We start from the raw sequence: 18,167 nt of genomic DNA, 5'->3' as shown, positions 1-18,167 counted from the left end.
TGATATTGATTTGTTCTTTGGAAAGAAACGACCCCAGAGATAAAGTCAGAGCACTTCTTGTGTTGGTATGCATGCAGCATCGAGTTTAGCCCCACAGGATTGCTGTTATACGGTTAATTTGTTACAGTTCATCTCTGTTAGCCGCTATACTTTTTCAGTCAGACATTTTGTCGCTGAAGCACTCTATGATAAGACTTTTGGAAGAGAGTAGGAGAGTAAAGCCTCAGGGGAAGGTGCTAAAGTTTTTGAGCTCCTGCCCTCTAAGTTTTGTGGCCACCGAAAGTAGATTTTTGGAGCCTAAATGTGAGTTTATTTAGAAACATTAAGGTGTTGGCACTTTAACTTCACACAGCCTGCCTTAACTATGTCACCTCAACTAATGGAAAGCTATGAATAGAGTGGACACATCATAGGGATGTCAAAATGAGTCTATGCAGCAAGGTATCTTTGTGTTGTTGGCGAATATATATATTGAGATTTTTGGTACAAAAATAATGAAATTTTGCTGTGGTTCTGTTGTTCTACTTGAGAACCTTATAGCAGCTATAAAAATCATTGCAGTGAGTTGAATGGACAGAAAAGCTCATATATAGATCGCAATATTTTACTGCTATACTCAGCGTACTACAAAAATATTTATAACAGCAATACTATCACGTGATTACGATTATGTAAGATGCTAAGTGATAATGAATTGCGATGCCCTGGATAAACACAATATAATGCGATCAAATGGGATATGATACAATGTGGTGTGATCCAATGTGTTGCGATGCAATGTAATAGGATGGGACACGATTTGATGCCATAAGGTACGACGCAATGCGATGCAAAGCAAAACGATGCAAAGCAAAACGATGCAAAGCAAAACGATGGGTTACCATGCTAGCAATAGGATATGATGAGATACGATGCAAAACAATATGATAAGATACAATGTGATGCAATAGAATGCAATGCAGTGCAATACAATATGATTCGATGCAATAGGATTTGATGCGAAGCAAATGATGCGAAGCAAAACGATGTGATGCTATACCATAAGATACACCGCAATGCGCTGCAAAGCTATGCAAAGCAGAAGATGTAACGCTATACCATAAGATACGACGCAATGCAATGTGAAGCAATACGATGCCATACCATGCTAGCAATAGGATATGACAATGCAATATGACAGATAAGATATGATACACTGCAATAGGATGCGGTGCAATGTAATATTTTGTGATATGATACAATGCAATAGGATATGATGCGAGTCCCACTTCAAACATTTACATTTTTTTCTTTAAATTAAATCTGAATTTCTTTGTTTAACACATAGTACATGTTCTTTCACATGAGCTGTTGAATACGTGTGTCAGCCTCGCCTGACAAGCTCTGTCAATGCTGGAACCGCTCCAGAACAAGAGCAGCAGCTTTGCTACAGCTAACCAGGAGTAATCTCAGTATTTGTGTCACTGTTACGTTGCACTGGGGATGAAACTTGGTGGCCACATGGAGCAGCCTATAAGTAATGTTTAGTGGCCACAGATTTACCTTTTGTAACTGTGGATAATGTCAAACCCTAAGAGGATTAAGTCAGAGTCCGACGAATCCAAACTTCAGTCAGATATCTAAACACATGAACATTACTGAAGAATTAAGACTGAATGATTGGTTGGTGTGTTGCCAAAGTGGCACTTGAGATTACAGAAACAGAGAGAACATTAGTGTTTTAACCCCAGAAATATGGGCAAGAGGAGTGATATCCAAATGAAATCTTGTCATTTAAAGAGTGAACGTCGAATTCCATTCCAGGATTTTAATCTCCTGTGCATTACTAAACTAGGGCTGGTTCGTGACAACACAACAAGGCCCCATTCATGGAAAAATCCCTTCAATGGACCTGCATCCATTCCAGCCATCGGTATGTACCAATGGCTGGAAAGGAAGTACCAGCTGATAAAGAAGCTCTGGCACACTGGCCCCATTTTCAGCATTCAAACATGCAGCCCTTTAGCTCATATCGCTGGGTTTGATGTTCAAGTAGGCCATCAAAGAGGACAAACAAGTCCAAAATTGTGCAATAGTCTTTAAGGAACAAGAGAAAATGGATGTTGTTCAAGTGGAAGACATGTATCCAGGCCAGAGAAGTGAAAGAAGAAGTGAGTGTGTCAGCGTATTGGAGCTGTTGCGGAGTCAGCAGCAGTGAGAGTGTCGGGCTCGGCAGGGAGGCTGGAGACATGGTTCTTTATTTTGATTTGATCAGAGTGACGGCTGCAGTCTGGACTCCCCAGGGACTTTGTGTGTGTTTGTGTGTGACTCGAGTGTTGACTCAACAAAAGCAGTTGGATATAAAGGTCTGATTTTGTTTTTCTGGAAAGGGCTCAGGTATGTCCTTTCTGAACCAATCAACAGACAACCTGGACACCTACAAGCGTAGAGGAGCTTGAGTATTTGGGGGTTTCATGGGAAAATTTTGCATGGTCATGGTCTTGTTTCCTTTTTTAGATCGTAGAGAGTATTTATTTTACCACCTAAAAACTTCTCACAGGAGCTTTAAATGGATGCATAGCTGTGAACCAGCACAAATTAAGGGAATGAGAATCAAATACTTGAGTTACTGGGTGTTCTTTCCAGACCATGATGACCCTGGGCATCCAACAGCTGGAGGGTTTCAGTCCAAAACAATGCAGAGTAACTCCAGCTGTGGGGGTGTAAGGGTAATAAATCTGCCTCTGAAGGAACTGGACAACCTGTTCTGGGCCCGGTTTCTCAGGAGACACAGGACTGAACTCAAAGTACTGCATACCATCTTGATTTCTTAAAGGACCTTTCAGACCACTTACTGAATGCCAATGTGGCTCCAAAATGGATCCACGTTAGTTGGATTACCAGGCCTTGCAGACCCTTATTGGTAATACACAACATCAAAAGTATTTAGGCCCACCTGTTAATAATTGAACTCAGGTGTTTCAATCAGGCCCCTTATCTCCAATGAAGGGTAATCTTAATGCTTCAGCATTCCAACACATTTTGGACCATGCTATGCTCCCAAGTTTGTTGCACCAGTTTGGGGAAAGCCCTTCTCTATTCCAACATGACTGTGCCCCAGTGTTCAAAGCAAAGACTACAAAGACATGGTTCGATGAGTTCAGCATGGAAATACTTGACTGGCCCACAAAGAGCCCTGACCTCAACCCCATCGAGCACCTTTGGGATGAACTGGAACAGAAGCCTTCTCGTCCAACATCAGTGCCTGACCTTGTAAATGCTCTGCAGAATGCGTGGGCACGAGTTCCCACAGAGAGACTTCCAAGAAGAGTGGACGCTGATGTAGCTGCAAAAGGGGGACCAACTCCATATCATAGCATTGGAATAAAATATCTTTACAGCCTCTGTTGGTGTGATGGTCAGGCACCCGATGGATGATACCCAGACAGGCCGCCCAAGTATACTACCAACTAGTTTCCATTTTTCTAGACGATGTCATTAAATCTTTGACCGTTGGATCTGATAGCCTGAAACACCTGGCACCTGCTTTACAGCTGGTGTTGAGAGGGAAAGAGAAGCCCTGAAGTTCAACTCTCCCGTTGATGCAATGATTGGGAGGCATTTTCATGTCGTTGTTGGCCGTTCATGTTAAATATGAACCCTCCATAATGCTTCAAAGCTTGATCCAAAAAAGCAACTGGACTTGGTAGAAATTCTTGAAGATGTTTCACCTCTTGTCCGAAAGGCTTCTTCAGTTCTGACCAGACTGGTGAAGAGCGAGAAAATATAAGCTTTGAATTACCATGACTTGGATGGCTGAGATTCTTCACAGACATCTTCCATAATGCTGTTTTAAAGTCATGCTCAGCTGGTTTCTGTTAAGCAGCAACCTCCGGTCTTAAAATATCAAGCCCATGCGAAAGTGTTAAAATCTGCAGGTCTTTGAGCGTCCACTTGAGGCTGGCTGCAAAAACGCCGGAAACCACATACACACCCATTCAAAAAAGACGATCTTTGCAGCAGAAATAAACATGTTTACAGCCTGGTTCAAAAAACTGTTTTGGTCTGAATAGCTCATTTCTCTATCGGCACATACTGGCATGGCTGACTTGATTGACAGGCGAGCACCCTGCAGCTGTTAGCGAAAAAGCTGAAGGCTCCCCTCTGTTGTTAGCAAGACTCAGCCTCGTTATAACATTGAAATATGGAGGGACAGATATCAAAACATGAGTTGTGTTATTTGGGCGTCATTTTAAATGTACTGCTGATGACTGATGTCAAGAGAGAGAGAGAGACAGCATGAGGTTGGGCAGGACTGCAGTGTGTATAAAGAGGGGGTGCTGCAGGTGATCACACAAGACCATAATAATGTGGTACAAAAAATACAGAGTCGTAGATGTTTCAAAGTCTGTGTCCAGAAGCAAGCAGATGAAAATAATCTTACAGAAGTCTCTATGATTTGAGGCAAAAGTATAACAGCAGTTTTGAAGCATTTGAAATGGATGTATGGAGGAGCAGATGGGATGGGCAAACAAATGCATCTGTGAGAAATAACACCCAGCTGTGTTTGTCTATGAAAACGACGTAGCTTAAAGATGAGACTGCAGCTCCTCACTGCAGTAACTTCTGCAAAATGTCCAGCTTACAGAGCGCATCAGATCGGATTTGGCAGAACAAAAAGTCAACATTTCAATCTCCAGAGAAACATCGGGGGGTTTTACTGAAGAGATAAATCACAAACCCCCCTCCTTTTGTGATGATACTGCACTACTGGTATCCATCAAATCAGGAGTGCCGCGCCAAGCGAGGGTGACGCCACTGGAAAACAGAAACCCTAAGGGTGCTGCATACGAGCACGGCGTCAGCATCACGCTTCATCGGCTCTCTGGGGAGGAGAAAGAAAAAAGACACAAAGCTACGGCTTCAGTTTCCTTCCCCCTGCGTGTTAAGACATTGACTCGGCTATTCTGTTAAGCCGAAGCCACAACGGCACACTTCTCTAAATGGACATGTGTTTCCTGTCTTACTATGATGTGTTTAGAGTGTAGAAATGTCATGTTTCTTTCGTCCAAAAGCACCCCTGCGTTCTCCTTTAACAGGCCTACGTTACTACTACTGGGTAAATCAGATCAGGGAGGTTTAGGAGCAGTTGGCTAAGACATGCCAGGTCAGCAAGGTCAGAGTATGGTTAGTCTGCTCGGACGTCATGTGATCATAAACTCAACCCGACAGCCTTCTTATAACCTGCAGACGGAATCCACACAGTCCCACGAAAGGCTGACGAATAAATAGACCAAAGTCTGAAAATCCCTATGGACTCAAACGGCCCTTTTGCACAAGTTTCTTTTGGTTGTTTACATATGACATGTTGGTTTTGGATACCCGGGATAAGGCCTCAGGCGAATGTCCTCAAATCAACCCAGTTCCTTTTTTTAGTTTTCCAAAAATAGCACAGTTGGTGTAATTTCTAAACTTTATACGGGATTTATGATAAAGAAACAACAAACCACTGAATATGTTGAAGAGAAATGGGAGAAAGAGGGTCATTTGTTGATGCCAAATGAGGTTTGGTTAGATGTGCGTAAACTCCAGTGGAAATTATTTGTTTCTTTGTCACACCAAAGCAGAACGCTCATTTCACAGGAAGGGATTCAACGTGTTGGAGGTTGTGTAGATTTCAGGAAGCAAACCACTGGCATATCTTCTGGGAATAACCAGTGTTAAGACCCTTCTGGATAGAGTTTCATAGACTATGGTGGCCTAGCGGTCCAAGCGCCCCACATACAGAGGCTGTAGTCCTCGTTGCAGAAGTCGCCGGTTTGACTCCTGGCCGTAACCATTTGCTGTATCTTTCCCCCCACTCTCCACTTCCCACATTTCCTGTCTCGTCCTCACCGTCCTATCAATAAAAGCAAAATTCCCCCCCAAAAAATACAACTTTATTATAGACCTGCCTTCACAATTTACTACACTGTTCTTAGGAGGCTAGGCCTGTTGATTAATAATGGTTTGGCATTTTGAGTTGTGCTGTAAAAAAAGCCATTACGATGCGCTGGTTGCTTCCTGATCCTCCCACAATACAGGAGTGGATTAATATAGTAAATAATATTAATGTTATTGAAAGGATTACTTTTTGTTTACAACTTCAGAAGAATGTATTTATCAAACTCTGGATAAAATGGACTAATTATGTAAAACCCCTCCATACAGATTTTGTGGATGATACCATTTAAGGGCCCGGTGATGCTGTCTTGTCTTAGCAAATTGCATGTTTGTGGGTTTTTTGGCGTGATAAATTTTCTGTCACTTAACGCTCACAGACTGTATAAGTAATGGACACAGTATCCGTGACGTCCCCCATCTATTCCTGAGTGCTGTTTTGAAGCCAATCGACGGCAGCAGCCATATTGGAAATGCTGAACTCAACCAAACTTAGTGTGAGGTAAAGAGGCGGGGTTTGAGACTCCTCGCCAACAGCTACAGTGTTCCCGCCTGTCAATCAAGTCACTCATGTCCTTAAATGGGCAAAACTCGTAATCTTAATATCTTCGGAACCGTCGCGTTAGAAACAGTATGTGCAGTGCCGATAGAGAGACTAGCTACGTAGACCCAAGCTGTTTTTTGAACCAGGCTGCAAACATGTTTATTAATGTTGCAAAGATCGTCTTTTTTGAATTGGTGTGTATGTGGTTTCTGGTGTTTCTGCAGCCAGCCTCAAGTGGACGATCGATGAACTGCAGTTTATAACACTTCCGCAATGGCTTCATATTTTGGGACTGGAGGTTGCCGCTTGATCTCTCCCTGAAATGCTTCTGGCTCACTGTATTCAGTTTTAAAAATCTTTAAAAAAAAGGGGACTGCAGAGGAAATGAGCAATATTCTCTTTATGTCAATGCTCTGTTTATTAAACTGCTGTCTAATTAAAAAATAAATATTTTTTAGGGGTGCTGGTGACCTAGCTGTCTAAGCAACCAACATACAGAGGCTATAGTCCTCATCCCAGAGGTTGCAGGCTCGATTCCAGCCTAAACCATTTGCTGCATGTCCTCCCCCAATCTCTACTCCCCACATTTCCTGTCTCTCTTCAGCTGTCCTGTCCATAAAGGCAAAAAATGCCCCAAAAATATAACTTAAAAAAAATAAAAATATATTTTTTATGACATAGCACATTTGGTGATGGTTTCAAAAGGTTTTTAAAACAGGAAGCTGGCAATATTTGAGAATAAAACATGCCAAAGGAAGAAGTGAAACAGCGTCTGCAAGGGAAAGGAGGTTAAAGTTTGGATGCAGGCAGCGACGAAGCTGTCCTGAACTCACCAGGGGCTTTTTGTCTCTGCTCGCTCACTGTAAAAATCTAACAAGGCCTGGAGGAACCAACACACACACGCACACACAGCTGAATTCAAACCCCCTCAAGGCCGCCGCACAGGGAGGGAAAACAAGAATACGACGTACAAAGACAAATCTGTGGTGGAATAACAAGTGATATTTTGGTGCAATTCCACCCCGAGGAGCGGGTTGTGAATGATGTGATGTGACATCCTGATTATGGCCAACAGGTGTCATCACACAGCAGGATTCCAATTTTGAAAAACCCCACAACACACAGCCTTGATCCACGACTTTCCAGTTCATATATAAAGTAGGTGACGCACTGAGTGTCCCTGAGTGAATTAAAATGGAAGCCAGGGATGTTGTTGGTGCTGTTTTTACAGGCCCCGGCAGAAGCCTGGACTTTAAATCAGCTTTCTGTATTATCTCCTTATCTGTGGTTGAATGTCACACACACACAGTGCTGGTTAATCATCCACAGGAGTGACAGGTGGATGTGGAAATATGAAGGCCTGAGAGCCACACAGCATTCAGCGTTGACATCAGCAATGGCAGCTTGTAATCTGCCCTGACACTCAGATATAACAGCAGTACATGAGGCAGCGTTTTTCCTCCACCTGCCATATGTTCGCATGCACTCACTGTACGAGGAGGAGGAGGTGGGTGTGGTGGAGGAAGGTGGCCTCGGTCATCTCACCAGTGTGGGAAAAAGGGAGAAAAAGGGGGAGGAAGAAGGAGAGGGGACGTTATGTACCTCTTTTAGGGATCTCCTGCAGGGGAATGGTGTCCCCTCCCCCGTCGTAGGGCAAGTAGGGGTCGGCCGCGGCGTCCTCCTCCTCCATGTTGACAGTTAAGACGAAGCTAAAGCTAGGCTAAGCTAACATTTCACTACGCACTCCTCGCTTCGTGTGTGTCTGTCGCCGCCGCTGCCATGTTTACCAAAGGGAAGACAAGCGTGTGCGTGTTTCTGAGTGTGTGTGAGCGCACAGTCCTCTCTCTCTCTCTCTGAGTCCTCCTCCTCCCTCCCTTTTCTTTCTCTCTCTCTCTCTCTCCACTGCAGCAGCTGACTGTTGGAGCTGATGATGTCACCACGCACACACTCAGAGGGAAAGATGATCGCGCTCGGCCGGTCAGTCGTGCACTGCTTGGTTGCTAAGGGAGATCAGTGAGCCTTGCCTGGGACGGGAGAGACCATGGTGACGGGTCACAGGGGTGTCCGTGAGCTGGGACATGGAATGTTCCATTGACAGCAAGTGTAGGGGAGTTAATGTCACATATAACAGCATTGTAGGCAAGTTAATACGCTGAGGAACGTTTTAATGTTAATACACATTTGTTTTATTAAAAATATAAAGCGATGTAGCTAGGGTTGTAAAATTCTGGGAATTTTCAAAGTTGGAAACTTTCCATGGGAATTAACAGGAATCTATGGGGATAATCCAGCAATTTACCAAATTGAAGGTTGGCTCTTGATAGGGAACTTAAATATAGTTGGGGGAAATATATTCTAGCATAAAACAACCAGATTTCATGCAAGAAGATGCTTTTTTATATTTGCATGTTGAATGGGACTTTGTTGGGAGGGAGAGGGGCTCTTTTCATTTACATTTTGAATGGGACATTGTTGGGAGTGCATTTTTGTTCATTTTCGAATGGGTTGGGTCGGGGGGATGAGTAATATTTAACTCAAAATTCATGTTTTTGTTCTTCAATGAAATAATTGATGGTTCAATAAAATATTTGATAAAGTTCTACTAACAATTAAATTTGTTTTAATTGTATTATTTTGGATGGATGTCTGCTTATTACAAAACAAATATTTATGCTTGGATATGATACCTTTCCATTAAATTACCCTCAATTTCCAGTTAATTCCCATAAATTCCCATGCAAAGTTTCCAATTTGGAATTTTCCAATTGGAATTGATGTGTATGTGGTTTCCAGTACTTCCGGAGCCAGCCTCAAGCGGACCCTTGATGCACTGCAGTTTTTAACACTTCTGCATTGGCTTTAATTCTCGCGGCCAGAGGTTGCCGCTTGGTCTATCACCAGTAATCAGCTCATTGTAAGCTAAAATGACTGTTAGCTTGCCAACATTACAGCCAGCGAAATTTGTTTTAACATTATTTAGCACTACTTAACTTACATATTAGCTAGCTAGTAATTTATGCCTTTCCTTTTATATCATGTGAGACCTTTAAACAATTAAGTTGAACCGCAAGCAGTAGTGTGTTGTGTTAGCTATTTTGATATGTTTTTGTTTAGCTAATAAGTACTCAAATGTTGTTTTGCTTTGACATTTGGGCTGATGAAAGAAAAAATTTAACAAATGTCTCAAACTTGAAATACAATGGTGCAGCATTTTAGCCTCCCACTTCACTGTGACTTCAAAGATATATTGCTGCTATGTTAATGAGTTGAACATAATGTTAAATTTAATCATTTTAAATCAACTAATTTTTCAAAATAAAGGAAGAACTTGTTGATTAAGTAATTATTCAACCACTTGATGAATATCATAGAAACTCGTGCCATAAAGGGTCTAGACTTTCTCAGAGATTGTTGCCACTTGAAATGAACTGTTGTTGTTTTTGTTATTGGGAGAAAAAGGAAAAATATTGTTGCCTTTCACTGCTGAGAAAAATGCCTGAAATCCTGTTTTGATAGCATGAGAACTGTACTTAAGTGGATCCTCTGGATACAAAATCACTGTCAGGTGTTTTGTAAACGTAACGTAATCCTGTTTTAACATTGAACAATGCATCTCGAGTTAGATCCTTCAGGCCTAAACAATGAGACCCTGACATTTCACATGATGTTATGAAAATATCAGTCATACCTCTTACCTTTCAGCAGGGCTCCTGTTGCTAAGCAATGTCGAAGGTGATGTCAGTCATAGTTTGTTACCTCTCTGTTTAACAAGTCCCAATTAGGACAACAAAGCAGCTTAATAGCAAGAAAAGTATCTCCACTCTTATGAATCCGAGTTAAAAGAAAGCAGAGTATCTCCTTATGAGTCCAAGAACCCATATCTTCCAAAGCATTGTTCCATGTATTGCCCGAATGTGTTCTCAGGGAACAAAAAGTTTCAGCACAACTCCCCACGAGGTAACAGAGTGACTCGGCCCCGCGCTCACGCTGCAGTCACAGCATAGAAGAGGTTCTTTACACACTCTCCGAAGAACCCACCCCTCACTTCAATGTAAAAATAGCTCGGGGAGGCAGAGAGAGGCACCACACAAATTAAAGGAACATTCATTCAGAGATTTCCAGAAACGCGTGTTCACACAGGCTGCCAGCCAAACTGGTTCATGGGAATGTCACTGCAAAGGATGGCTGACATAGAAGAAGACTGACAGGAGCGGGAGGTGGAGCCAAGGGATGTAGAGCAGTACTTGAATATATGGTCAACAATGTTTCAGTTAGTTATGTTATAATTGCATTGACACTCTAGCGGCGCTGCACTACCGGTCAAACCTGTCCTACAGTCTCATTAGCTAGACTTTGATCTTCTTCTATACAATCCCACTGCTGTCTGCCTCCCGCTGCACTGAACATGGTGTCTCATATACTGTAGTCAATTATGTGTCGTACTGAATGGGCGGCTCACCCACGGTCTCCTGATTAATAATGAATAGGCTGAGTCTAGACTCTACTGTTGTTGCATCACTGTAACTCTTTATGACACTGTTAAATCATACAAATAAAAGCAACAGGTACATCAACTGAGGGAATACCACTGTCGCTGTAAATAGTGTATTTACTGAAGTCTGACACACAATTAGAAGTCAGGGTTGGAGCCTGACAGATATTGGTGGGACGATGCTATCGAGCTAATATCAGATTTTTACAGTGAAACTTTGTTATCAGCATTGTTTTCCAATGAATTCCCATAGACGGTATAAAATATGGACGTAGTATCTGTTTCTGAAGCGCTGAGGCCTCGTCAGCGGTAGCCATATTGCTGCTGTCAATCAATCAAGTCAGCTATGCCTCTCATTGGAAGACTCGTAATCTTAAATATCTTCGAAATTGCCACGTTAGAAAAAAAAGTCACCCTCCGTACAGTGTGTGCCGATCAAGAAATGAGTTATCCAGACTACACTTGTCTTTTGTACCAGGCTGTAAACATGTTTATTTCTGCTGTAAAGATCGGCCTTTATTGAATTGGTGTGTATGTGGTTTCCGGTACTTCCGGAGCCAGCCTAAAGTGGATCCTCGATGAACTGCAGTTTTTAGCACTCCCGCATTGGACTCATATTTTTAGACCGGAGGTTGCCGCTTGTGAAAGCCTTTATAAAATGTCATCAATCAACATTTTAAGCAGGAAACAATGCTGGGGGAGGGATTTAGAAATTGTGCCATTATGTAGTTCATTAAGTAGAGTGTTTTTTTGACTTAACAGTTAAAATACTCTCAACACGGTCTGCAGCATTTAAAATAGTATAACAGCTGATCAGACAGCCTGTTAGTTGTTGAAAACTAATAATAATGATTATCATCCAGTTGTCTTGAATATTTGAGTCTAATTGGTCGAAACCATTGATTATGGTAAAGGTGATTGATTCTCAACAGAGAAGCCAACGCCAAGGATAACCAGATCCCACACGTCCAATCAATCTGCCGAAAGGAGTCCAGTATGTTGTACCTCAGCCTTTTGAACCCTCCAACGTCTCATTTAGTTTGAAACAGGATATTTAAATAGATCAAGTCCTGGGGCATCCTTAGGAAATGCAGTGATCAGGCTTAAACTAAAGAAAGTTGTATCAGCAGATAGTAAGGCAGCATAAAAAGGTTCCTTTCCTTAAAGCTTGTCTGTTTACTCCCACTGCAACCGTGCAAAAACTGCGTCTACTAAAATAAAGCCAGTTAATCCTAATTATCCAATTTAAATGGACAGGATTTAACTTCTTGACTCAGCAAACAATTGAAACTGAGTTGAAACAGCTCTCACTGTCTGTAACCATGAATACTAACGCTAGTTTGTGTTCGAAAACTAGCTGTGAAGACAATGTTTGGAGAGCCAAGCTCAGCCGAGACCTTCGACATTACCCCCTCTGCGTTTTCTGTTTTACCAGCTGCAAAGCAAGAAAGAGATGAGGAGGAGGAGGAAGAGGAAGATCCAACCAGGACGAAGAATATAAAATGATCAGACTCCTGATATACGAGTCAGAGTGCCAGAGAAAAAGCTGAATGAATGGGCAACACGTGACTGCACTGGAAAGACAGGTACGGCTATAATTATGAGGCGTAGCAGCCAAGACACCACGGTCATGATTTCTAGCAGTCTACCTGTAAATGATGACACAGCTGATCATTACATAATTAATACATTGTAATCACAGTGTCTCACTTTGACACCGCACTCCACCTCAGCTCTATATTTAGCCAGCTGATGACACATTTATGAATACAAAAGCACAGAGGCAGAGGCATACCTGAGCTCTTACTACAACCTTACCTCTCACTGCTACCTGACGGGAAAGAACAACCAATAAGACACACGGGAGGATCAACAACCAACGCCAACACACACATAAAAGCGAGGTCACGAACAACAGCGGGAAGCAGGAGCATGATCAGGGTCAAGAGAACACAAACAGGATACAGGAGCAGGTGAAACTATTAGAGCATGCTAAGTTGAGGTGAAAGTCCAGTCATAGTTGTGAAGAGAAGGAACAAATACTACAAGAAGAGTAAGACTGAGGACAAGTTAATACATGACGGCAGATAAAATATGTGATTATTAAACAATAAGAAAGAGACTTGAAGCCTTACAAATGGTTTCAAGGTCATTCATTAGCTCATGTTTAAAAGGATGAATCAGAAAGAATGAAGTCCTAAAAGTGAAATTATGAAGTCATCAGCATATAGCTTGAGTTGAACATTGATTTATATGTAAGATTAAAAAAGATTCTTATAGAAATACTATTAATAGGTCATTCAAAGAGCAGTTTGATGATGCAGGAGTATGGGATCCAGCAAATATTGAATCTGCTTGTGATATATTTGTCTAGTCTCTCACCCAGAAGCGATCCGACCTGGTTTTAGTTGGGCCAATCACAACTGTTTATCTAAAATGGGGCGGGTTTAAGAGCTGTTTGGACCTATATAAAAACTAAGACAGCTACTTTGATGTGGATTGTACTTAATGTATTCATAACACAACAAATTGGCTGGTAGGTCACGCTGTTACCTTCAAAATTATGTCAAAGTAGAAGCTAGCTAGCTACCTAGCCCTGCGACATTCTGCTATATAAGAATATATTTATGATGCTTGCATTTGTATAGAAAGCATCTGAATTTACCATAAAACCCAAATAAAAGTAGCTCTTGTAATTGAGATGCAGTCAGTTTTTTGGGTCTCTCAAATGGAGAAACTGTCTTCCTGCTTGGGTCACCATTGGCCAAGCTGTCTAAGCGCCTCGTATACAGAGGCTATAGTCCAAGTCGCAGAGGTCGCTGGTTCGACAACCGGCCACGACCATTTGCTGCATGTCTTCCCCCACTCTCTACTCCCCACGTTTCCTGTCTCTCTTCAGCTGTCCTATCAAATAAAGGCGAAAAAGCCCCAAAAAATATTGCTTAAAAGAAACCCCAAAACTGTCTTGCTGCTTAAAAACTCCCTTTACGTTTAGGAAAATCAGCAATGTGTAGTTTCTGTGCAGCTGTGTAGCTCTTTCTAGTATCATCTGTTTTCTCTTTGTGGAGTTTGCAACCCTGCTACCTACCTACCAGTATGGTATTTGAGCTCCGCCTACTAGTATTGGTATTTGTGAGGCCCTGCCTGCAACCACTTGGCCTGGACTCCCCACCCATCTCCAAAAGTCTCTTGTTGTCAACTTTGGAGTCCTTCCAATCAAAGCAGCACTCCACAAGGTTTATCCACTCAGAAGTTGGGGCAAATATATTTAAGCATACTCCTGACTAAAACAACCAGATATCTACTTTATCTAACAGTAAAAACTTTTTCTTTAAATGCATGATTATGAACTCATGAGGATGGATTGGGACCAATTTCCACATTGAGTAGCATGAAGTGGGCGGTAGTGACAGCATGACAGGCATGTCCGTGAGCTTGTTTAGTGCCCTCTTCTGGGTACAAAACCTCTCTGCATTTTATACTGGTTTATAGCTGGCACCAATGTACAGAATGCACTCAACCTTGTACATGATCCAAACTCTACTTCCAATTGTGTAATTACTAATGTCATGAGAATAAATCTGAATTATCTGTCTTGATGATGACCTTGATATTTCATTGCAAGGTTAAGATAATTTGGTATTTCACTCTGAGTTGAGATTTCCGGCTACCAAGCTAAAGAAAGACTGTGCATGCAGACGACACATTCTTAGAAAGCTAATTAAGGGGTTAAGGGGCTGGTTTAACCCAGTTGTTAAAGCGTACGTCCCATTTCAGGAGGCTGCTGTCCATAAAGTAGTAGCCAAGGTTGGACTCCCACCCTCTAGCCCTCGCTGCATGTTGTTCCTCACTCTCTTTTCACTGTTTTTGTCGTCCTATCTCTCAGGAAAAGCCCAAATTAAAGAAACAATAACCCAATAAGTTAATAATTAATAAGTTAATAGTTTTAAAACCATTTGTGAGGCAGTGTCAGACAAAGAGGGAGCGGGGTAAAAACAGCAGGGGTATAAAGGGTGGGACGGGTCAACAAATGGAGCATCTTGATGGGAGTGGATGGAGCTGAGGAAGGGCAGATGGCAGAGCGGCAGTGTCACAGGACAGCAACACACATTTGAAGCGTCTCGACATCAGCGACAGGGTGAAGCACAACCCGAGCAACAACTGTGGAGTCTGGTCAAATGTGTGAACCTGGAGATAAACTCAGATTCTGGACTTGGAGTCGCAGCAACAGAAAGAATTTGGCTTGACTGGAAGCTCATTGGGAATTCAAGGATTGGAGAGTGAGGGTCATTGGGTTCATCAACAGGACCAATCACACAGCTCTGGGGGGGTGGGGGTCTGGACTTGAGGTGTTGTCCCCCTACCTGGGGAGGCAGCGTCCCCATCCAGCAGGTTGTCATCCTCGGTGGTGTGGAAGTCCATGATGACGCCGGCTCCATCCAGCAGCTCCTCGTCGCTGCTGGCGCTGGCGATGCTGTTGTAGCTGTTCCTGCAGTAGCCTCTGTGGTACAGCTGCTCCGACTCCATTTAGCAACACGCCAGTGCCCTGGATGATAAAGGGGGGAGGAAAGGAGGGAAGGAAAGAGGAAAGGAAGGGGAGTGGTGGAGATTACACACACGGTGTTTGTGAGGATGCTAGATTAAAGAGGCTACCAGGTGAGTCTGTGTGAGTCTGAGAGGTAAAGATGATCAGTAGGGGGGGTTGTTAGTGTGCAAGCTGACTTACAGCTGAACAGCAGAGATAGAAGGACAAACGAGAGTGAGGCTGTGATGGAGGGATTGTCCTCATAGACACATTTATGGTTCAGAAAAATACAACTTAATCCATTGAATGGCAACAAAACCAACCAGTTACCAGAGCTGTTTCTCAAACCAGCAGAAAGTTCAGCACAAACCGCAAAAAACAGAACCAGAAGAGCCAAAGTTGGTGAAAAGTCTTCTATGAACTAAAAGCAATACAAAAATAACTCACAAACATTCAACTCAGACAACTAACTACCAAAAATTGCTTCCTATTTTTGTCTTGCTTTTCAATTTCAATTACATTTTTAGCAATCCAGTTAAATGTCCTTCTCCGTCCAAGGGCTTTTGGTGAAGAGGGGATCATCAGTAAAGAAAAAAATGGCAAAAAGTCAACACAGAACCACAAATATGGGCAAAAATTGGTACTACATTTCCACAATACGGAATACAGCTTGACACATACATCTACGGATATCAGAGGGACGATATACTCAGGCCAATAAGGACTATCACAGGTACAATGGAATTTGCCTTTTTTTGATCAATGCCCTAATTGAAGTTTTGTTCTTAAGCATCTAGTACAATGCTTCAGGTGATTTACAGAAGGTGTAGTATCATAGTTTGTTCAGCAGAATGTGTTCACTCACACTCCACAAAGCTCTTACATACTGCTATTTCAAGGACGGCATGGTGGAGAAAAGTTGTTCAGCCTTCTGAAGAAGGGGGTTTGATTGTGGCAATGTGTGTGTAGGTGGAACTCCTGCTGTGTGTTTTCTCGCGCTTCCGCAACGCCGTAATGCAACGCGAAATCAAACACTAAGGCACCAATATTAGACAGTTGCGGAGTTCAGAGTGTAAGTGCAAAGGCGTGATGGGTGAACTTTGCTAAAGTGCTGCCGATGCACCTCCTCTCCAATGCAAGCCCTGTGATTGGTCCATTTGGCAGCATCGTATTTCCTGCATTTACAATACTTCTGATATTGCCATACATCGGCTGTACATTTAATTTCCTCCGATGTCTCCCCTCTGACTTTCATAGAGACTACACTACCAACAAGCAAGAAAAAGATTCCAAATCTAAATGTATGATTTGAAGAAAGCAGCCTGATGAGTACTTTTGTGTTTTTACATTGGAGTAAAACTATTAAACAAGCCTTGAAGAGAAGGTCCTATCTTCATTTAAAAATTCATTGACCCAAAACACTGGGCTTCCGTGAATCTTTTCCTCTCTTGGTATAGTGTCTTTCAAAAATTCCATATCCGTAGAGTTCTGATGCAGATAATAATCTCAGGAGATTCAGAGTCTAAAATAAATATTGTAATCACTGGACAAGATGATGAAAGATGGAGAAAGAGCAAGAGGGAATGAGGTGTGGAAAGAATGAAAGTTTGAGCTGATCCATTATTACGGATGAAGATGAATGAGTGCTGTCAGTGGAGCCTAACAGAAAGAGGAGGATCATTCATGATGATGATGAAAAAAAAAGTGGATTTCATGAGCCACGTCAGGGTGATGAGCTTGAATGACGCAGAACAAGTATTTGACAAGTTTGACTACAGATGTGAGTAGAAGAAGATGAGGAATTTTGGATCAAAACATTGAGTGATGCAAAAACATCGAAACCACATCCAACAGAGAAGTCAATACTATAGCTAAATGTGACTGACACCTCTGTCTCACACTCTTTTTTTTGTTGATATAAGAAAACATTATTTTTTTACCTATAATTTGAGATGAGGACACTTGAATTAATGGTTAGATTTTTTATAACATCAAATGAAATGTGTTGGATTTGGGGAAAGTAGAAAACATTAAATTTTCTAATTAAATATAATTCCTATAGATGAGTTTCTTCATTAAATACTTATAACAATGTCGTTACTTTTTAAGGAACATCTGAATTTCTTTACAGTTTGAGAATTGCTGATACTTTCTGGCCTTATTTTCTTTATTCGTTTCCCTGCCTGGGACAAAATGTCATCAGAACTGTGGTGTATTTATAGAGCGAGGGATTAAAAAGGACACACGGACATCCTACCTACAATGACAGGATTATAGCCATAATAATAATAGCACTGCTGGACAAATGGAATCTCACAGAGCGCACCTTTGCTCAAACCTCGCCCCCATGTGGAAAATGTGGGAACTACAACACAATCTGCAACCACAAACGTGACTCCAACAGTTTCGGATGTGACCTAAAACGACTCTAGAAAATTAAAGATTAACCAGAAGGCCTTCATATGAATATCCACCCCGAGATGTGATGAGTCACAAAGTATTAAAGAAACAGAGAGGAGAAAGACAGACCTTTAATGTGCCCCGCTGCTGTAGCCCGACTGATCTGCACTAATCCTTCACGCTCTGAAGGCCGGCTTCATATCCCCTCATATCTCAGGGAAAAAAGGACAGAGTCTAATAGATTTCTGAGCGACCGTATCGACCCGAGCGGTTTCGATTTCCTCTTT

The 18,167-nt window shown here is 42.1% G+C and overlaps 1 protein-coding gene across 5 annotated transcripts in view; it reads right to left on the bottom strand.

Annotated features, from left to right (window-relative positions):
• clcn3 (chloride channel 3) overlaps window positions 1-18,167 on the bottom strand; it is a 99,245-nt gene that overhangs the window by 24,574 nt on the left and 56,504 nt on the right. For 2 of the 5 annotated variants that reach the window (XM_034676186.1, XM_034676188.1), the window contains exon 4: window positions 15,320-15,501. The exons of 1 other annotated variant lie outside the window; for it this stretch is intronic. In XM_034676186.1, coding sequence (XP_034532077.1) covers window positions 15,320-15,482 — 163 coding nt within the window. In that variant the 5' untranslated portion in view covers window positions 15,483-15,501. Of the gene's footprint in view, window positions 1-8,065; window positions 8,456-15,319; window positions 15,502-18,167 lie in introns of those variants that run through there. 2 more of the 5 variants (XM_034676187.1, XM_034676190.1) reach the window with 1 other exon arrangement.

The sequence above is a fragment of the Notolabrus celidotus genome, chromosome 23 (assembly GCF_009762535.1).
Source record: "Notolabrus celidotus isolate fNotCel1 chromosome 23, fNotCel1.pri, whole genome shotgun sequence".
NCBI lineage: Eukaryota > Metazoa > Chordata > Actinopteri > Labriformes > Labridae > Notolabrus > Notolabrus celidotus.
The sequence above is the reverse complement of the archived record's forward strand: the minus strand, read 5'-3'. Positions and strand labels throughout refer to the sequence as shown.